The 23,088-nt window shown below is 40.5% G+C and overlaps 2 protein-coding genes across 9 annotated transcripts in view; both read left to right on the top strand.

Annotated features, from left to right (window-relative positions):
• The window catches only part of LOC138748873 (meiosis inhibitor protein 1), a 187,836-nt gene extending 184,711 nt beyond the window's left edge, over positions 1-3,125 (top strand). For all 8 annotated transcript variants that reach the window (XM_069909734.1, XM_069909738.1, XM_069909737.1 and 5 more), the window contains one exon: positions 2,854-3,125. In XM_069909734.1, coding sequence (XP_069765835.1) covers positions 2,854-2,920 — 67 coding nt within the window. In that variant the 3' untranslated portion in view covers positions 2,921-3,125. The remainder of the gene's footprint in view (positions 1-2,853) is intronic.
• An 84-nt stretch (positions 3,126-3,209) lies between these two features.
• LOC138748874 (galanin receptor 2b-like) lies at positions 3,210-22,252 on the top strand. Its single transcript, XM_069909740.1, has 5 exons — positions 3,210-3,324; positions 5,392-5,633; positions 9,794-10,031; positions 12,742-13,135; positions 20,970-22,252. The coding sequence occupies exons 4-5, from the start codon at positions 12,789-12,791 to the stop codon at positions 21,691-21,693; spliced, it is 1,071 nt and encodes a 356-aa protein (XP_069765841.1). The 5' UTR covers positions 3,210-3,324; positions 5,392-5,633; positions 9,794-10,031; positions 12,742-12,788; the 3' UTR covers positions 21,694-22,252.
• Positions 22,253-23,088: the final 836 nt, after the last annotated feature.

Raw genomic sequence — 23,088 nt, 5'->3', positions numbered from 1 at the left:
CCACTCCATCTTCTTTCTTTCTTTGTAAAATATTTTTATTGTTTATCGTGAAAGCATCAATATAGATTTGACAATCACAAAATAATTCACTTGTTTACAAGTAAGCACGCAAAAAAAAAGAGAACTACATCAGTAATTGCTTATACCTCAAAAACATTTAATTCAAATGATCACGTTAAACCTGTTGTTGAAATAACTTGTATAAAATAAAGGGGAAAAATACAAATCTATCTATCCCCTCCCTCTAATCAAGGTTACCTTATAAATTAACTTTAAAAATCATTAATATGAAATCACTGGCTACCCCCCAGAGAACAGGCAATGAACCACCAGGACGTACAATAATGGTTAATTATTCCAATTATAAAAATTCTAAGAATGAACTCCACAGTTTCATAAATTGAAACTTTCTATCTTTATTATTATATCTAATTTTCTCTAAACTTAAATAGGAAATTAACCACTGTGTATGAGTAGGGGATGAATCATCTTTCCATTTCAGTAAAATTGGTCATCTGTCTATCAACGTGGTAAAAGCTAAAACTTTTACCTAAGATGCTGATATTAGTTTATTTGAATCATTTAAAAAAACCAAAGCAATTCATGGGCAAGGTTCCCAATTAATCTTAAGAATCATCAATAAAGTTTGGAAAATGTCTTTCCAGAATCTCTCTAAATTTGGGCACTCCCAAAGCATATGGATCAGAGAAGCTTCAAAAGTTTTACATTTCTCACAAAATAGATTAATATCTGCATAAAAGTAAGATCATTTAAGTTTGAATATATGAGTTCTGTGTGCCACCTTAAATTGTAATCAGTGTCTTGCACAAAATGAGGCATCATTAAGCTGAGAATGGAGTACCAATCTTCATCTGAAAATGCTATGTTCAAATCTCTTTCCCCACCTGCCGTGGGAACTATATTTAAATTCAATAAATTATTATAAATGCATGATGTTAATAAAACCATAAATGAAAAAAATAAATCAAGGATATTAATGTTGGAAATAAGCGGAAAATCCGAAAGCTTAGACTGAACAAAATGTCCATCTTCTTATTTGGACATTTGCCTGATTTTTAAGCCCTGAGACATCAACTGTCTATTGGTTTCCGTGGATGCTCCATGACCTGCTTAGTTCCCCAATACACAAAATATACCCTTGTAGTGTGCATGCTACGTGAAGTGTGGAGTAAGAACAACACGCACACAATCGAGTCGAGGTTGAAGACTGATTTATTGCTCTGTTTATATTCACTCCCTGCCCCTGACGACGGGAGTAACATCATCACAGCACTGCCCTCCGATTGGCTGGCGTTTAACCCCCCCCCCCCCCAGTTGCCTGCTGTTTTCCGCCATGTGGGAGGTCACGTGGCACGATGGCCATTGGTCCCTGTGGGGCCCTCACGATCACTGTGTTCACCAGCCATTTTGTGAGCCAGGTCACAACTCAGTTCGTGGGCTGCTACACCTTATTGTATATTTTCCCATTTTTTATATGCCATGATACTATACTAATCTGTTGTAAAGGCAGATGAATGCAGTTGTAAATTATTGAAAAAAAATTTGTTGAAAATGTAACTAAAGGCAGAAAAACTGGGGATACTGAGCAAGTCAGGCATATTCTGTGGAGAGAATCAGTTTATGCTTTTGCTGAACGAGGCTTCACCAGGATTGAAAAAGTGAGAAATTGTGCATTTGAAACATAGATGTAACAAGTAGGAGAAAAGAATGGGCCCATTCAACCCTTCAGGTGTTTTTCTGACATTCAATATCATCACAACTAATCTTCTATCTTTGGACCATTTACTGGCACCATCCTTATTCTTCTATACTCTTCATGTCTTTCGTATCCACAGAATTATTAAGATTTCCAGTGAATTGGCCTCCATAACCTTCTGTGGCAGAATATTCCTGGTGGTTCACCACAATGTAGGTAAGAAATGACTCCCATTTCAATGTTTTATCCCATATCCTGAGAATGTGACCTCATTCTTGCAGACTGAGGAATCATATTCCTTGTATTCAGTCTGCAGAAGCCTGTCAGAATTATATACAGTTCCGTGAGATCTGTCTCATACTCTAAATCTAAATGAATAGCTGTCTAGTCAACCCAATCTTTTGGCAAACAACATTCCTGCCATTCAGAAATCAGTCTAATTAACTTTTATTGAACTCTCTATGGCAATTATAGCCTTTCTTAGATAAGGAGATAAAAATGTACACAATAGTTCCTCCAGGTGTGGTAAAACCAGGGCCTTGTGTAATTGCAGCGTGGACATAGAGGGAGAACAAACAAACTTCTTACAGACAGTGCAGGATTTGAGCCCTGGTCCTGATCACTGATGCTGTAACAGCATTGCACTAACCATTCAGCCCGAGTACAATAGTATAATCGTTTCAGGTCAAAGACTCTCAGTCTGAAACTGAATATGAACTTGGATGTTTTTAATCATCAGATCCTTCACTATGGCTTCATTAACTAATGATGAAATCTAAAATTGTCTGTTCTATGAATAATTGCACAATGTATTGTTCTAAAAAAAATGGCTCCATACATTTCATGTCCTTTATTTCAAGTTTATTGTCAGATGTACCAAGATACAGTGAGAAAATTTGTTTTGAAAATTGTTCAACATCAGCCCCATACAACCAAATACTTACTCATCACACTTAGGCTTAAATTAATCCTAAAGAGGGACAATATCCAAGGAGCCATAGCTCAGTATGAAGCAGCATAATTGAAAAGAGGGTTTGAAGTTGATGAGAAAAACATTGTTAACAATCTATGTATCACTTTGAATTGACATTTATTTCATTAGTCATTTGGGTATTTTCATTAACCATGCATCACAGATTTGTTGGCAGACTTGCAGTCTGTCTCCCTGATGTGTCCAGCTTCAACAGGGAACAGGGAAAATAGGTCTACGCTATATTTTCATTTTTACCAGCTTTCTCTTGCCAAAGGATGCTGGCTCTGAGAATTAGCAGAAATGTGTTTCTTGAGCAAAAGCAGATAATTTACTTGCTGATTGGAATAATTCTCCCACAGATTTTTGTTTAATTGCTTCAACCATACTTTTGTCTAATTGCATCTGTTGATAATTATATAAAAATATTTCTCGGCAGGTGCAGGTGAAGTTAGTAATTATTCACAGAATTTATCACATCTTCACGATCAAGAATATTATTTGCTGCACTCTGTCACTTTGCATTCTTTTTAACAACCACACTTACTGAATTTCTCAAACAGGAGGTCATTGTGCAGAGATAAAGAGAGGGAAGAATCTTGGATTTGATCCTTGATCTGTGCTGATTTCATTTGAGGTAATTTCTGAATAAAGTGGCATTCTAAAACACTGGACATATGTTGCAGGTCAGGTCTTTCAACTAAGGAACAAGTAGATCGTCTCAGAATTAAAATATTTTTGTTGAATTATAATCCTATTTTCTCTCCAAATATTCTTCTCTAAATAGTGTTAGGTCTGCTTTGTTCATGAATGAGTGAGTCAAACATCAGACTGAGTCGAAATCAAGGTTCTTTGTTCTTTATTACCGGATTGTAACACTTGAAACTAACAGTGTTAGTTGGAGAAGGCGCATTCTGCCGTTATCAGAAAATGGTGTTTTTTATATACCTTAGGATACGTACTTAGTAAATTATCACACCATGACATTGTCCAATGAATAAACTGTTGCTGTCCCTCTCTGCTAGTTTCCTGCACATCAATTTGTCATCCCCACTCTTATCTTGAGAGTACAAGGTCACAACTGCATCTTGTTACGGCCCAGCACTGGGTGACTCCTTCTACATTCCCAGCTCATGATGTTTTTACCTAACACTAGTGAATAACAATAACAGTTCATGTTTTGAGAGAACTGACTTTCCTAACATGGAAATTACTTTCTGTTGCATAAAAGATGGATTTTTTAATGAAATCATATGACATTACATCTGGGAGCAAATTTGAAACTTCCTGTCTTAGACAATATCGGGGAGACTTGTGTTAAAATTAATAAAGTTAGTTCTGTCAGCTGTCTCTCCATTATTTCTTTATAAGGAATGGAAGGGGTGGATGCAGAATTTGTTTTGGATTATTTACTAAACTTTTTTGAGAGAATCGGATGTTGCTCACATGTATCTCTGCACATCTGGTGCCATTGAAGTTTTTCAAACCAAATATTCAGAGATGAGCACATCTGCATGTGCTTAGCACAAATGACAAAATACCTTTTTTTTCCCTGATGTTTGTTATTCTATAACGGGATGTTCAGAACTTTCCTTTGAAAATTTGTCTTCTAAAGAATTTGCCACTGTGATTAACAAGTCCTTTTTGCCCACGAGCCCTTACTGCCCAAATACATCCACGTGACTAATTAACTTTCCAACCCTGTACGTCTTTGGAAAGTGAGAGGAAAGGGAGCGCCCACAGGAAACCCACACAGTCACAGAGACAGTGGCAGATTGGAGCCCATGTCACTCGTGCTGTAACGGCATTGCCCTATGTTACGAGCCCAAAGGATCCCAAAACCCAGCAGCAATAGACATTCACCAAGACAAGTATTTACTTAAACAAAAGTTATTTTTAATTATCTTTAAACATGAAAGCAGAATCAAATTTTAACTTATCTCTATACCTTCTAATTCTAAGCCCACATGTATGTAATGTGTGTGTAAAAGAAAAGTTCTTTGGTTCACAGTTCAATCTCACTTCTCCTTCTTCCAAGTTCTCTGGTTGCAGGCAATTCTTAGACTGTGCACAGAATTTAACATGTATAAAGTTCACCAGGCTTTGGTGCTCGAAAGGTAAATGTTTACTGCTCAGGAAGGTTCTTGTAGGTTTGCAGAGAGAGATTTGTCATTCCAGGATTTCCACATCTGAGGTACCACCTCAATGTCCTGCTGATGAAACTTGCCCCATCAGGGTTTTCCAAAGGGTAACCTCTTTCTTCAGGCTGCCACAAAGTTCCTTTCTGTTCCACTTATTCCAAGAGAAACATCAGACCGATAGCACTTCCAGCCATCCGCCGCTCTGGACCTTTCTGTTTCCAACCAGCTCTTCCTGGCTTGTTTCAGCCATGACTGTTCAGTCTTTTTTCACTGTCACACACACACTGGCTGAGAGGGCTTGTCTTCTCTCTCTCTCTCTCTCTCTCTCTCTCTCTCTCTCGCTCTCTCTCTCGCACCTACTTGTGAAATGTGCATAAAAGTCTCCAAAGATCCTGCAATGTTACTGAATATGAATTCTTTAGTCTTTCAAATAAGATCTGTTTTTAAATGTGTGTATTTATGTAACCCACTCTAAATCTTACCAAATTCTCCCAATATTTATACATTATACCTACCCACTATGCTAACCGTGTCACCCCTTTTATCCATTATTTTATCAATAGATGTCTGTGAATAGTATCATCTGAGATGGAGACAAAGGATGAAGACCAAAGTGGACAGAAAAAAAAAGATAATTTAATCCTCAGAAGTGTTTTCACAGTGTTTGTTAGGAGAATTACAGATGTTAAAATTTTAAGGGAATTGATGGAATAGAGAAAGACCTGGATGATCACACATAGAAAACAACTTTGATTTGCTTACCACCTTTAAAATAAAGTTCCCCACTAATGCATGTGCTACATGAGTAAGTATTCAAACAGAATTTGATATAACCATATAACAGTTTATGGCATGGAAACAGGCCATCTCGGCCCTTCAAGTCCACGCTGGTTCACTCAAACAACTCTGCTAGATCCCCCTGCCTATTCTCCTCCCATGACCCTCCAACCCCCTCCTATCCATGTATATATCCAGCCTCCTCTTAAATGAAAGAATTGACTCTGCCTCAATTATTTCCTCTGGAAGATTATTCCATTCAGCCACCACTCTCTGAGTGAAGAACCATCCTCTAATGTTTCTCCTAAAATGTTGCCCCCTTACCCTCAACTTGTGTCCTCTTGTTTCAACTTCCCCTGCTCTCAGGGGGAAGAGTCTGCTTGCATCTAGTCTATCAATTCCCTTCATAATTTTAAACACCTCTATCAAATCCCCTCTCAACTGTCTATGTTCCAATGAATAAAGTCCTAACCTCTTTCTTTGTACTCTAGGTATTTTAAGCCAGGCAACATCCTTGTAAATCTTCTCTGCACCCTCTCCACTTTATCTATATCCTTCCTATAATTTGGAGACCAGAACTGAACACAATGCTCCAAATCTGGCCTCATCAATGCCTTAAACAGTCGCCTGGGATGTTCTGACCTCTCAGTATGGTGAAGGACATGGGCATTTGGGAGAGAATGCAGAGCAGAAGGATTCAGAAATGAGATGCCTGAACTGCCAATTGGGAAAGCTAGAAACTGAAAGGAATGTACAAGTGTGGTGAGAGTTAACAAAGTATGACAGGTTTGGATGGAGTAGGCCGGGAAAAACTTCTGCGAGGAGGAAAGGGAGAGATGAGAAGAATGGAATTGATATTGTCTCATGAGTTATGATCCAGTGTACTCTGCCTGAAATGTTGGTGGTTATGAATAATCCGCGTCAGTCATTATTTATTGATGAATGCAACTGAGTGACATATTGGTGTGTGTGAAGTGATCTTCCACTGTAATTTCATTACAACTTCTTTACAGCAAACATTTTCAAATTCAGTTAGCTGAAGGTCATTGAATATGATTTTACAACTAGAAATTACCTTCTACAAGTATATTCTGATTTGAACCATTAATACATTGATCACACATTGAGTGCAGGTGAAAGAAGGGGCAAAAATCAAAGTTCACTCAGGTTTTAGTTGCTCGCAAGGGTTCGGGATTAAATTGGTTCCAAATAGAATCTGGATCAAGTTAGTCACTCACCTTCTAAACAGAGACATATTCATTGATCCACAGTGAATTGATAGTTTGGATTCAGAATTGGCTGGGATGTACAAGAGACAAAGACAATGGTAGATTAATATGTAAAGAGCAGGAGTTGCAATTTTGAGACAGAACCTTTCAGTGGGGATCAGGTAATGGTGTTAAAGGGGTTATTCTGGCTGGAGAACCATGACCAGATGGAGTCCGCAGGGATCAGTGTTGATAACTTCTACAGATGTGTGGTGGAAAGTGTGCTGACCGGCTGTATCACAGTCTGGTCTGAGGGCACCAATACCCCTGAGTGGAAAGTCCTGCAAAAGGTAGAGGACACAGCCCTGGACATCACAGGCAAAATCCTCCCAACTATTGAGAACATCTACAGGGAAGACTACCTTTGGAGAGCAGCAGCAATCATCAAGGACTCCCACCACCCAGCACACGCTCTCTTCTTGCTGCTGCCATCAGGAAAGAGATATCGGTGCCACAAGACTCACACCACCAGGTTCAGGTGCTGCTCCCCCTCCACTATCAGACTCAACAAAAAACTCAATCAGGGACTCATTTAAAGATTCTTTTGCACTTTATTAATATTTTTTCTCTGTATTGCACAGTTTTAAAGTGTTTACATATGTTCTTGAGTACATTTGTTTGCATTACAATATGTGGTAATTTTGCCTCGCTTGCAGGAAAAAGAACCTCAGGATTGTAAGTGATGTCATGTATATGTTCTGACAATAAATCTGAACTTTGACCCCAGTGTTGTGTGTGGAGGAAACATAGCCACCCTGCCTGTCTGGATTGTGTGTATTGTGGGTGGTCATGTGTCCTTCCTGTCTGAAACTTATTCAGAAGTCACATAACCTATCAATCAAGGTAGGACTTCAGCCATCCAGCCGTTGGCCAATTTAAATCACCTAGGGTCATTATTGGCTGGAAGCATGGATTAAGTACTGTATATAATGCCAATGCACGATGCATTCTTTCTCTCTGCCTCATGGTCCATCACTCCACACCAGGTTGCCACTATGGAAGTGTCACTGAAGCTGAGCCATAGTATTGCGATTGATCAGTACTTGCAGAGAGATGCACTGCTGTTGGTACAGGGAACCTAACTGTGTGTAAGAGTCCCTGTTTGTAGCATGTGTACTCAAGTGCATGAGTGTGTTGAGAATAGGTACACTATGGTCAGAGACCAACCTAGATCCAAGTTGAATGTCTGTATCTTTCCTTAAATGAAATAGTAATCGAATACCATTTACCAAATACCTGTTTGTCTCCCATGTGTTATTGCATGTGATTGTGACCCTTGGGTCCAGACTCATCTCTCTGTGAACCCTCCGAACCTGACATATGATATATTTGAATGACTTGGATGAAAAGATAGGTGGATGAACTAATATGTTTACAGATGCCATGTGAAGTTGTGGACAGTGTATACAACAGGATATGGATCAATTATGGGTATGGGCAGAGAAATGGCAAATGGAGGTCAAATGTAAGGGAGAGAATACAATGAACAGCATTGATGTGCAGCGGAATCTGGAGGTCCATGTCCACAGGTCTCTGAAAGTGGCCACACAGTCGATAGGGTATTCAAATTTTAGAATATAGCATGGTAACAGGCACTTTTCGCCCACGAGCCTGTCCCACTCAATTAAACTCAATTGACTTATAACCCCAATATGTTATGAAGGGTGGGAAGAAACTGAAACCTACGCAGATACTGGGAGAATATATAAACGGCCTTACAGAGAGCGCAGGCTTTGAACCCTGATTCTGGTCGCTGGTGCTGTAACAGTGTTGTGCTAACTACTATGTTAAACATGCCATCCTCCAAGAAGGCACATGGCAAACTTGACTTCACTAGTCGGGGCACTGACTATAAGAATAAGGAAGCCATATGGCAATCACAAAACTAGGCTGCACTTGGAGCATTGGGTTCAGTACAGGTCACCCCATTACAGGAAGGATGTGGAAGTTTTGCCAAGGGTACAGAAAATATTTTCCAGGATGCTGCCTGGATTAGAGGTAATAATCTATAAGTAAAAACACAAAATGCTATAGAAACTCAGCAGGTCAAACAGTGTCCTTTATGTAGCAAAGGTAAAAATACATAACCGACATTTCAGGCTTGAGCCCTTCATCAATGTATGAGAAAATGCTGGCAGGCATTTGAACAAAAGAGTGGGAGGGGGAGGAAGGGGTTGAGCCTGAAACGTCAGTTGCGTATCTTTACCTTTGCTACATAAAGGGCACTGTGTGACCTGCTGAGTTTCTCCAGCATTTTGTGTGTTTACTTCTACAGATTTTTCTGATTTGTAATCTATAAGGAGAGGTTAGACAAACCAGAGTTGTTATTCTGGAGCATCAGAGGCCAAGGGGTGATCTAACAGGGTTATAAAGTTATGAGATAGGTTAGGTGATCAGGATCTTTCTCCCAGGCTAAAAATGTCATGTACTAGTTAAGGTGAGTGGGTGTGTGTGGGGGGGGGGGGGGTGGGGGGGGGGGGGGGGAGGGGTGGTGGAGGTGGTAATGTATTGGGCAGTTATTTTTGACACTAAAAGTGCTGGGTGCCAGGAATCAACTGTCAGGGATAGCAGTGGATGCAGATAAGGTAGTTTTTTTCTAGATGGACACATGACTACAGGGAATGGTGGAATATGGATTCAGTGCAAGCCCCAGAGTTTTAGTTTAATTGACATCGTATTTGGTGTAGAAGTTGTGGGCTGAAGGGCCTTTTTCTGTACTGTTCTACTTTCTATATAAATGACAATATAAAATAATTTTTTTCAATTGTGAGTCTTGGCATACCAGCCAAGGGTATCATTAATACCTTTAATCTATAGGAAGAGTATGTGATACAATATGCTAGTGAAGGAGTTAATGCTGATTTTTTCTCTGTTTCATCAGTCCTAATCCACTGCTTTCTGCTTTAAATCACATCATCAGTGTGAAAAAAGAGTGCACCTCCTTTCAGTGAAGATGTGTGGTCCTACAGTGGTCCACTGATGTGTCAGAATGGCAAAGTGAAAACTGGGCAGACAGCACTTCGTATTCGGTAAACAAAGGGGTGAAAGCATATTGATATTCGAAGAGAGATGGAGGCTTGTTGGTTCTGAAGAGCTCTTTCCTGGCTATAACTTGCAGAGGACTGTTTGAATAATTCCATGACAACCACCTACTGAATGTAAGTTGGAAATTGAGGCCATCATTCCCATTGTCGTTGTCATTTTGCATTGTCATTTTCTTAACCAGCAAATTAATTTGCATAATTGATTGTATTCATGTTTTTTTTACTTTTTTCAAAAAATCTACATAGTAACATTCCTTGCTGTTGTAGATTTTAAATATACATTAAACTTTTTCTCACACAGAAACAAAAACAATCCCTCCCTCCTCCCCTTCTGCATTTACGTTTTTGTTCAATTTCATGTATGCATCACTTTATATTTTATTAAAGTTGCATATTTTACCAATATATTTATATCCAATTATATCTGGGAACCATTCAAATCTATGTGTTTGTATGTATCTATTAGTGCGTATCCATGTATATATAAATGTAATATATAAATGTGTGTGTGTATTTTGTATATAAATTTAATGCATATCTATCTATCTGTGTGTTGTGTGTGCATCAGGGGTGCAATGCTAAATTTTTAGATGCCAGAGCTCACCAAACACAGTGACAAGGTGTCAGAACCACCGGAGTGACCCCCTGAGATGCCAGAACTGCTCCCTGAGGTGCTGGAGCAGCGGTCCAGTGAGCTCCGGCAGCACTGCACTGCACCCCTGGTGTGTATCCACATGTATCTATGTATTTGTATCGAAGTGAATGAGTGAGTTTTAAGTCATATAATTTGAAATTAGTCCATTGATATATGTGTGTGTTTAAAGCATATATAATATCTGTTCAATGATTATCACAGTTAGGTAGATACTTAAGTACAAGAGGATAGAGAAACAGAGATTCAAATGGGTTGTCAGAATTTAAATAAAAATAAAAAGGAAGGATCCATAGGGCACCTAGTTACAAAATATATAACAGTGAATACAGCCATGTGTACCAGATAAGAAGATAAATATAATAAAATAATAATGAGATTAAATTAGATTAGAAGATGGTCAATATATATGTTAATGATCAGATAGTAGAGACACAATGGAAAAATAATATGAGAAATATATTGTAACTGAGCACATGAATGTTCCTCGCTGTTGGAGATTCGTTTCCGTTTGACTACAGCTATCTTAGTACTATTTTATATAGATGTACCTATAGTAAGAGAATTGTTGTATTCTGACTGTAAAGGAGGCGTCTTAGTTCTCAATACAATGTGATTATGTTTCCAGAAGAATAGAATCTGTTGTAAGATCCAGGCTGAATCCATGGAGCGAGTCTCAAGCTGATCCACACCTTCAGCAAAGTTCATTATTTGCTGAGATGATCAGGTTAAAGCAGGGCGCCAGCAAGAACAGTGCCTTCAACGTGCTACCCTCTAACTCACTTCGTAATGTAGAGCAGGGGTTTAAGAATGAAATTTTGCTGGTTTTGTGCATTGCTTCAAAACTGCGGGAAATCAGAGAGAGAGAGAGAGAGGGAGGAAGGAGCTGGCTTAGAAAATCATTAAGTGAGAAAAGATTGTCAAATTTTTATCGTGTTGCAAATTTGGAGCCCATATATGCAAATTTTAGTTATAAATATATAGTGGTGTTCTTCCAGCCTCTCGAGACCTGTGTTAATCTTCTTATCTAAACTGATCATATAAACCTTGCTGGAGTCCTTTATGTTGGAAGCGATCCTCCAAGCAATCCACGATGCTATCTTTCTTTTTCTTTTCTGTATTTTATATTACTATATATTCTTATATATTTTTATTTTCTGTGGGGTGAGAGATTTGGGGAGGGAGAGAAGAGGAGGGATTATAACCATCATGTAATGAATGAAATTTTCTTAAATTTAAATATTTACCGTTTTATATAATTGTATGGAAAAATTTTAAATAAAATATTTTTTTAAATGTTATCAGGTGCCCTGTAAACCAGTTTGATTATAATTTGTTGCTTGTCAAATCACTGTACAATTAACCTTTATGTACCAGACATATAGCTTTTGTGTGAGTTATCTACTGATGCATGTTGGGAAACATTTCTTGATAAAAACATGGAACCTTGTATTTAATTTTGCCTTTCAAAAGAAGTTATGAAATTGAGAAGGTTTAATACACTAAACAATCAATAAATGAGCGCTGTCAGGGCATGCAGGAAGCAGCTTCATTATTTGGATCTTTCATTTGCTCTGCCTTCCTAAGAATGTCAGTTAATTATTTTTTTAACAATTCATCAGGCCAGCCAATGAGGCTGCATCTGTGGAAAATACCATAGCTAAATATAATCTTATCCCAACAAGAATCTATCAGATGTACGCACTTTTTAAATTTAAATTCCGTTTTAAAAATTTAGATATACAGCACAGTAACAGCCCACGAGCCCGTGCCGCCCAGTTACACCCAATTGACCTGTACCCCCAGTACGTTTAGAAGGGTGGGAGGAAACCGGAGCCCCCAGAGGAAATCAACGCGTACACAGGGAGAACATACAAACTCTTACAGACAGCACAGGATTTGATCTGGAACAGCACTGTGCTAACCACTACCCCAACGGTGCAGCCTAGGACTTGCTGATAAAGGCCTGGAGGTTCATTGCAGATCTATCCCACCTATGAATCACATCAACTGGCCACACTAGACTCTCTGATCTGTGTGGCTTATTAATGACTTCTTCCTTGTGGGAGCCTTTATCTTTAAAACCAAAATGAGTGGGTAAGAGAAAGTAGTATTTGTGATCAAGCAGATTATCATTGTTTATTTTAAATCCATTGTTTTATCATTTTACAGAATTTCATCAAAATTTTTCTGTTTAAAACTTTCGACCTGACAGCAACATGGCAGACGATTGGAAGGTGTCAGAAATTCCAGATTTTCGGCCTGGGACCATCATAGTTCCAGTCATCTTTTCACTGATATTCCTTCTTGGAACTGTGGGAAATGGCCTTGTTCTTGCCGTGTTACTGAGGAATGGGCAGATAAGTTACAGTACAACCAACCTCTTCATCCTGAACCTCAGCATAGCAGATCTAGTCTTCATAATTTTCTGTGTCCCCTTTCAAGCCACAATCTACACATTGGATGGGTGGCTATTTGGTTCCTTGATGTGCAAAGCGGTTCACTTTTTCATCTACCTCACCATGTATGCCAGCAGTTTCACACTAGCTACCATTTCTGTTGACAGGTAAGCTGATTCATCAGGCCATTTGCTTGAGTTATGTGAGAATTTCTGTCAGTGATTGAGAAACTGATGCTCACAGAAGAACCAAGCCATTAAATCCAAGTAAAAACACAATGCTATAGAAACTCCACTGGTCAAACAGTGTTCTTTATGTAGCAAATATACACAACCAACGTTTCAGGCTTGAGCCTTTCATCAAGGTATTGGGTAGCATGGACTCGTGGGGTGAATTGGCCTGTTACCATGCTGTATGTCTAAATTTAAATAAACACACTCTGTCCACCCACACACCACACACTCCCCCCCACACTATCCCACTCACACTCCCTGCCCAACTCACACTAGGGTGGCCATTCCAAAGGAGGCATGGTCATAGGTTACTATACACACACACACATACCACACACACACACGCAGGCACACACACGCGCGCGCACACACGCACCCATGCACACGCACGCACACACACACACACACACACACACAAACACGCACACACACATGCACACACACGCGCGCACACACACACACGGACACAAACACACACACACAGTGTGTTTCAAAATAAATGTTTTTGTAAGATTTAGTGTTTTTATATATATCTATAGATATATAGATATATCTATATCTATAGATATAGATATAGTAACATGTCATTTGGAATGGCCACTCTACCACACACACAGGCACACCCACACTCTGCCCCACTAACACTCAGTGGTTCTCAACCTTTTTCAGTCTAAGGCCCACCTGGCTTCCAGCCTTGCATGGCATGGCCTACTGGTGCCAATGACTGAACCATATTTTCAAGTCAAAGAAATACATCTTTATCTAAATTAAAGTATTTTACTTAAAAATTTTCATACTCCCGCATGGAAACACATTGTGGCCCACCAGTGGTGCACTGGTAGAGAACCACTGCCCCTAGTCCGTTCACACTGACACTTCAGAATCAGAATTTATCATCAAGATCGTCGTGAAATTCGCTGTTCTGCGGCAGCATCACAGGGCAAACGTTCATAATATAACCATCTTACAACATTACTAAAGTAAATAATAATGCACAAAAAGTAAGGCAGTACCTTTGGTTCATTGATCATTCAGGAATCTGTCCTTGTGCTGTTGAGTGCTCGTCTTTCGGCTCCTGTACCTCCTTCCTGATGGTTGCAGAGTGAAGAGGGCATGTTCTGGATGGTGGGGGGTCTTTGAGGATAGGGTCTGCTTTTTTAAGACACTGGCTCATGTGGATGTCCTCGATGGAATGAAGTCTGGTGCCTGTGATGCCACAGGCCAAGTTAACAACCCTCTGGAGTTTTTTTTCTTGTCCTGAGATTTGGCGCCTCCATACTAGAAAGTGATGCAAACAGCCAGAATACTCTCCATGGTACCCCTGTAGAAGTTTTCAAGAGTCTTCGGTAGCATACCAAATCTCCTCAAACACCTTACAAAGTATAGCCGCTGGCGAGCCTTCTTTGTGATTGCATCAATATAGAGGCTCCAGGACAGATCCTCGGAGATGTTGACTCCCAGGAATTTGATGTTATTGACCCTCTCCACTGCTGAGCCCTCGATGAGGACTGGGTCATGTTCCCCTGACTCCCTCCTGAAGTCCATAATCATCTCCTTGGTTTTGCTAACGTTGAGTTCAAGGTTGTTGATATGACACCCCTCAACGAGCTGATCTTTCTCCCTCCTGTACGCTTCCTCACTACCCTGTATTCTGGAAGAGTCGTAGCAGATTGAGGGGTAGAAATTACAATTCTGCTCACTAAGAAACAACGGAGAGAGGAAAAAATATTGAAGCAATAGATCTGTTAACTTGGCATTTATTGAGACCAAATTCTGGAATCCATCACTCAGGAAACAGCAACAGGATACTCAGAAAATCATAACATATTTCATAAGAGTGAATGTGGTTTTGCAGGAAGAATTTTGTTTTACAAATCTAATTATTTGTTGAGAGTGTGATGAACAGATTAGACAGTGGACAATGTAAATCTAGATTTTAAAGACACATTTGATGAAGGGATCTGAAATTTGGAATCTGGAGCAAAGGAGAAAGTAGTTGCTGGAGGGACAGAATGTCAGGCACCACCTGTGGTGAGAAACTGAGAGTTAGTGTTTCTGGCTGAGACCCTCGTCAAAAATGCATCAGACTGGTGATCTTCATTTTCTGTCTCGAAGGAGGGACTGGAACTCAAACAGCAACTCTTCATTTCCTTCTACAGATGCTACCTGACTCGCTGTGATGAGGAAAAGAAGTTGGGAGGGTCCAAGAAGGGATGTGTCTGAACACAGTTTAATCACAAACTAGGATCTTTATTTACACTGGGGTGTGGGGGATATCACCACAGAGATCACAGTCTCACACACACAGAGTCCACACGCGCACACACAAACACATTTGCCCACGCAAATACACACTCATGCACACACGTACACTCACACATACACTCCCAAACATACATGCATATACACACACACTTGTATTCACATACGTATGCACACTCACACACAAGAAAGCTACTGATAATTCATGTGCATTGGACACAGCCAATGCTTGCTACTCCTGGTGGATCACTACTAATTGCAGTTTGCACAGATGGACGCGAGGACAAAACAAACAATATCCACCTCCTCTTGCTCACGAGCAGGTACGGCACCCCGATTAACTACTGATAATAATGAGTAAGGCATAACAGTCTCAGGTATGCACTACAATAGCCCCCCCCCCCCCACTCCATACTGGCACACACCTTACAAATTATTCTCCAGCGGCATCCACGGTTTGCAACCTATAGTGAAGCTACGGTTTGTTCCTGTGGGGGGGGGGGGGGGGTGGGGGAATGAGATTGTGCTGCTCCACTGCATCCTCCAGCTGAGAGAAGCCAGTTCAGGAATGGCCAAATGAAGAAATGATTTCAATTGTAAGGTTGTGACCTTGATTGGCAAGTGAGGTGACTTTCTGACAAAGACAAAAGCTCCCACTGAAGAGATCACATGACCCTGAGTCAACTTGTTTTTATATTTACATCAGCGTATCAGCTCTGGCCAAGGATTGCTTTCAAGAGTAAGAATAAATGGGGAGTTTCTCATTTAACAGAATTATTTCTGGGCCATCTATTCTAATTATATTAATAACCTAGCTCAATAAAGAAGGGAACCAATCTGTCTCATTCTGATGCAAAGCTGTGTGCAGAATGAGAACTGAGAAGGACTCAAAAAAAATTCTACAAGAATTAAGCAAACAGGAAAAAGAAGGTAGCAGATGGCACGATGAGGTGATTGTGTGATTCTGCATTGTGGTAGCAAGATTTGGAAAGTGCAATATTGTTCAGATGCTCTGAAATGTCCTGGTGAGGGACAGAGTTAGCTGGCAGGCATAGCAAGTCATTTAAGGCAGATGGCAAAGGATTGGAATGCAAGAAATTTGAATATGCTCTTTTTGTAACTTCTCAATGTTGATCATTTCCAGGGTAGAATGTGACTGCCAAGATGTTCAGGGGTGAATCATGTCATTCTGCCCAACTCTCTGTAAACACAATGGGAGAGTGTGTTCCTCAGTGGCCATTGTTGAGGAGCACTCCTGGCACTGATGGAGGTAGGACAGTAGATGTGGTGCATATTGACTTGAGTTAGGGATTTGACTTCATTCAGGAAGTCATGAGCCATGGGATCCATGAAACCTTGGCTGTGTGGATTTTGATTTGACTTTCCTGCAGAAAGCAGAGGGTAGTAGTTGGATAGTATTTTGCCTGGAGGTCATCGATTAGTGTTCTGCAGGGATCTTTTCTGGGAGCCCTGCTCTTTGTCATTTTTATAAATGACATAGATGAAGAAGTAGAGGGGTAGGTCAGTAGGTTTGCAGATGATGCGAAGGTTGGAGGTGTTGTATATAGTGTAGGTTACAATAGGTTATAGACAGATGCAGAGTTGGGCAGAAAGGTGGCAGTGGAGTTCAGTCTGGATAAGTGTGATGTGATGTATTTTGGAAAGTCAAACTTGAAGGCAGAGTACATGGTTAATGGCAGGATTCTTAACTGTGAAAGAACAGAGGGCCTTGGGCTCCAAATGCTCTTAAGGTTGGTGATAGGGTAGTTATGTGATAGGATATTTAAGAAGGCTTATGGTATGCTCGCTTTTATTAGTCAGGGAATTGAGTTTGAGTCATGAGGTAATGTTGCAGCTCGATAAAACTCTGGTTAGGTCACACTTGGATTATTATGTTCAGTTCTGGTCACCTCATTACAGGAAGGATGTGGAAGCTATGGAGAGGAGGCATGGGAGATTTACCAGGATGTTCACTGGATTGGAGAACGTCTTATGAAGTAAGGTTAGAAGGTTGATTGGTGACTTTAATAGAGGTTGACAAGATTCTTAGAGGCATAGATAGGGTGGACAACCAGCACCTTTTCCCCAGGACAGGAATAGCAAACACCAGAAGACATTTGTACAAGGTGACAGGAGGAAAATTTAGGGGCGATGTCAGGAGTATGTTTTTTAAACATGAAGTTGTGGGTGCTTGGAATGCATTGCCAGTGGTGGTACAACAGGAACATTTTTAAATCTTGGACAGGCACATGGATACAAGAAAAATAGAGGGTTCTGGGAGTGAGGTAGGGAAGGTTTAGATTGTTGAGTACGTTTCTATCAGTCAGCACAACGTTGTGGGCTGTATTTTGTTCTATGACCTGACTCCTGTTCCTGATTAGACTGACTGACATCTGCCTTCTCTTCACACTCTCTGCCTCATCTTATGGACCTGACCTTGGCCTTGCATGGCGCATTTTTGACCATGGGAAATGTGTGTCAGGGCCTGAAGCTTGTAGTGGAAATGGTCCTTACTCTGTTACTATTACCAGAAGGGTGCACTCGAATTTCCAAGTCTTGAAACAATTATGTAGGGTTTTGGTGAGTGAATTGGAATAATGTCTGTAGTCAGGGTCTTCACCTCTGTGTACAAATACACTCGCTATATAGCCTCCTCAACTGAGGTGAGATCAGCTGGGATTGTCTAGTGCTTGCTGACGCTTAGGGAATGGAAAGGAGACTTTGTTAGAGCACTCAAGGTTCCAAGTCCGATTGAGATGTTTTTCAAGTGGTAAGTGGGAGAGCATTGAGGAATACAGAAGAGCAGAAAGATTTAGGAGTGACGGTACATCGTTCCCTGAAGGTAGAAACTCACGTGAATAGGGTGGTGAAGAAGGCTTTTAGTATGCTGGCCTTTATCAATCATTGCATGGAATATAGGAGTTGGGAGGTGATGTTGAGATTGTATAAGACGTTGGTGCGGCCTAATTTGGAGTTCTATGTGCAGTTCTGGTCGCCTAATTATAGGAAGGATATAAACAGAGTGGAGAGAGTGCAGAGAAGGTTTACCAGAATGTTGCCTGGGTTTAAGCATCTGGAGTATGGGGAGAGATTGGACAGATTGGGTCTTTATTCTTTGGAGCGTAGAAGGTTGAGAGGGGATTTGATAGAAGTATTTAAGATTATGAAAGGGATAGACAGAGTGGATGTGGATAGACTATTTCCGTTAAGAGGAGGAAAGATTAAAACAAGAGGACATGAGTTAAGAATTAAGGGGCAGAGGTTTAGAGGTAACATGAGGGGGAACTTCTTTACTCAGAGAGTGGTAGCTGTGTGGAATGATCTTCCGGGAGAAATAGTGGCGGCGGAGTCAATTGTATTATTTAAGAAAAGGTTGGACAGGTATATGGATGAGAGGAAGATGGAGGGTTATGGGCATTGTGCAGGGAGGTGGGATTAGAAAGGGGTGTTTGGTTCGGTGCTGACTAGAAGGGCCTAATGGCCTGTTTCCGTGCTGTAATTGTTATGTTATGTTATGTTATGTTAACCAACTTTTGGTCTGAAGGCTATTGGATTACAAAAAAACTGTTTCAGAACATTTTATTTATTTATTTTTCTTTTCGAAACATGGCACAGTAACAGGCCCTTTTGGCCCACGAGCTTGTACTGCCCAATGAAACCCTATTAAACTACAACCACCATACACTTTTAAAGGATTGGAGGAAATCAGGGCACTGAAGGAAACTCATGCAGACACAGGGAGAACATACCAACTCCTTACAGACAGCCCCAAATTCAAACTCCTGGTCCTGATTGCTGGCACTGTAACAGTGTTATGATAACCAGGTTCAATCCTGACTTCTTATCTGTGTGGGGTTTGTGACTCTCCCCCCCCCACCCCCCCCCCCCACCGTATTTCCTCCAGGTGTTCCAGTTTCCCCCCACGTTCCTGAACCCCAAGGGTGCAGGTGAGTGGTAGAATCTAGTGTTGCTGTTGGGAATATGGGGGGGTGGGGGGGGGGGGAGTAAGGAGAAAGAACATCTTTTTGATTTGAGGTTTATGCGGCATGGTGCTGGTGGACTGAGGGGGCTATTGACATGCTGTATCTTTTTATGATGCCGTGACTCCAGGAGTGAAGAGGATCCTGCACCATAGGATCCCAAAGTAACAGTGGACCATGCAACCCTTCCAGCTCTCAAGAGACAATGAGTGATTCTCCTACTAGTCCAGGTTTCTGCTGCTGCCCCGAGTCTGATTCACCTGGTGCTCACTAACAAAGTGGTTATCATAACACTGATACAGTGCCAGCAATCAGGACCAGGGGTTTGAATTTGGGGCTGTCTGTAAGGTATGTTCTCCCTGTGTCTGCATGAGTTTCCTTCAGTGCCTTGGTTTCCTCCAATCCTTTAAAAGTGTATGGTGGTTGTAGTTTAATAGGGTGTCATTGGGCAGTATAAGCTCGTGGGCCAAAAGGGCCTGTTACTGTGCCATGTTTCGAAAAGAAAAATAAATAAATAAAATGTTCTGAAACAGTTTTTTTGTAATCCAATAGCCTTCAGACCAAAAGTTGGTTGAAAAACATCTCAATCAGACTTGGAACCTTGGGTGCCCTAACGAAGTGTCCTTTCCATTCCCTAAGCGTCAGCAAGTTCAGAGGTCAGGATTGAACCTGGGTATCCAGTGTCTGACACACAGAAATAAGTCCTTTGGCACAACTCATCTACATCATCCAAGGTGCCTCGAGCTCGTCCTACATTTGAACCATATCACTCTAAACCTTTCTTTTCCCTGTAACTGTCTTTGCTTCATCACAATTGTACCATTCCTGTGCCAGCTCATTCAACATATTTACCACCCTCCATGTGATAAAGATGCCCATCAGGTCCATTTTAAATCTTTCCCCAGAACCTTAAACCTATTCCCTAGTTTTAGACTCCCCTACCCTGGGAGGAGACCTGTGACTAATGTACACACCTCAATCAAATCATCTCTTCTGCAGCTTGCTTAATCACCTGACAAAACTTTTATCCCGTGACACAAAATATTGAATCTTTGCTGCTTTACTTCTATTGCAAATAAAGAGGAAAACTAAGATTTAGTGTAATTGGAGTAAGAAATCTCTCTTTTGTACTCGTATCCTCTTGCAATTAAAGATTAATCTGTCTTCTGCCCTCTTGATTTCTTGTTGAAACAGCTTGTTAATTCACAACGAGTTACATACAAGAACCCCTGTGGTTAATCTCACCACTGAATCCTTTCATCTCTCACCTTTAAAAATCTTAGTGTTTATTCTTTACTACCAAAGTGAGTTGGGGCCTACTGCTGGATTAGTGGATACTGAGGCAGGCTGCAGATTTTAGGGAGGACAGCAGCTGGGTACTAATGATCATGGAGCTTCTTCTGCTCCTGTCTCAGGACCAATCCTAGACCTGCAACGATAATCATCTGTAGATAAAATTTTTCATAGGAAAAGATGATGTAGAAATTACAAAAAGTGTTCAAAACCACTTTTGTCTTTTTTTGTAGATATCTTGCCATTAGGTACCCCTTGAAATCACGGGATTTTCGCATAGCGCGTAACGCTTTGGTTGCCATTGGAATAATCTGGGCATTGTCAATCATCTTAGCTGGGCCCTACATGAATTACTACCAGATTGTCCTCTACAATGGGGTACCCATCTGCGTGCCAGTATGGGAAGATAAGAGGAGAAAGGTCATGGATGTCTCTTCTTTTGTTTTTGGATATGTTATCCCTATTACAATCCTGAGTTTTGCCTACACCAAGACGATAAAATACCTGTGGACATCAGTAGATCCCATTGAGACCATTTCAGAGGTGAAGAAAGCCAAGCAGAAGGTGACCAAAATGATTATCATAGTTACCATGTTATTTTGCTTGTGTTGGCTGCCCCACCATGTGGTTATCATGTGCTTCTGGTTTGGTTACTTCCCCTTCAATAAGGCAACCTATGCCTTTCGGCTTATCTCACACTGCATGTCCTATGCCAACTCCTGCCTCAACCCCATTGTATATGCATTGATATCCAAACATTTCCGGAAAAGATTCAAGCAAGTCTTCACCTGCTTCCTGAAGAAGAAATTTTCCAATAAAGTTCACGTTGTTCCTGTTGCCAATACCGTGACCGGGTTTCATCCTGCCACCACTGAAATTTCCCAGATAAATGAACTGAACTTCATGATTGCGCGCACAGCTCTGGTGGAAAGCAACCTGGTACAAGAGCTGGTCTAAGACAGGTGGTTTTAGAAATGGTGGAAGACAGAAATGTGCTTGAGAAACTCAACAGTTCAACTCCATTCAGCTGCTCCACCACAAAGTACCCCACCCTGAAGATGTTCTCGAGTCTTTGATAGCCTTTCTCACTGCTCCCTGTTCTCCCTTTTGCTCTCAATTTACCTGACAATGGGTCCAGGGTCCCAAACGTGGTTGCCTAATGAACAACCCAGGCCTAAAACATTGGTTCCCCTTCACTTCCTCTGGACGCTGCATGACCAGCTGAGTTTCTCCAGCATGTTTAACACCCTCGATCCCGGCATCTGCCAACTTTCTTCTTTAACTTTTAGGTCTTATCAATGGAATTGAATACATTCTGATTTTATATTATATATTTATGTTTGTATGTGATTATTATGTCTTGTGTATTGTGTATGTATGCACCATGGTCTAGAGAAAATCTTTTTCATATGATTGTATATGTACAGTCAGATGATAATAAACTTGAGCTTGGCTCAGTGCCCAAACAGGAAACAAATGCTTTGTCTCGATGGTACTTTACTGGTGCATTCAAGGATTTCCCACTGTAAAACTGGGTTCAGGGTAGGAATTGGTCATTTGTAGTTTGGAGCCAACTTCCTTGATTCAATTTGGTTTCCATGACATGTGAAAGCACAATTCCATTTAAGGATCCTTTAAAATGAAGAACCTCAGAATCAGAATTTATTGTCATGAACATGTCACGAAATTTGCTGTTTTGCAGCAGCGTCGCAGCGCAAACATCTACATTTCAAAATAAATAAAAATAATGTAAAATAAAGAAATAGACAACATAAAGCAGTGTCTATGGTTCATTATTCATTTATGAATCTGATGGCAGAGGAGCCATCAGATTCAGGTTCCTGTACCTTTTCCCTGATGGTAGCAGAGTGAAGAGGGCACGGCCTGAATGGTGGGGGTCCTTGAGGATAGAGGCTAATGATGAAATAAGGTAAAAACCTGAACAAAACTGGGAAAAGGATTTAAACATAAAGATTAAAAAAACGAAACATGGGAAGAGTAATGTTCTGGAACTATGATGAATACAATAAACACAAGGCTACGTATGATACAATATAATTGGTTACACAGGTTATATATCACCCCTCAGAAATTAAAAGAGTGGGACCCAACAATATCGGATAGATGTTTTTGCTGTAAACAAGAAATTGGAACAATATATGCATTTGGACATGCACGTTCTGGGAAGAGCTAAATCAGATATTAAAGAAAATCACAACAAATAACATACCAAAAAAATCCACAAATCTTTCTTTTAAATAATATAGAAGGTAAAGAACTAGGCCTCAAATTGGATAAAGCCCAAAAAAGATTCAATATGATAGCCCTAGCAGTAGCAAAAAAATGTATAAT

The sequence above is a fragment of the Narcine bancroftii genome, chromosome 13 (genome assembly GCF_036971445.1).
Source record: "Narcine bancroftii isolate sNarBan1 chromosome 13, sNarBan1.hap1, whole genome shotgun sequence".
Lineage (NCBI taxonomy): Eukaryota > Metazoa > Chordata > Chondrichthyes > Torpediniformes > Narcinidae > Narcine > Narcine bancroftii.
The sequence above is the reverse complement of the archived record's forward strand: the minus strand, read 5'-3'. Positions and strand labels throughout refer to the sequence as shown.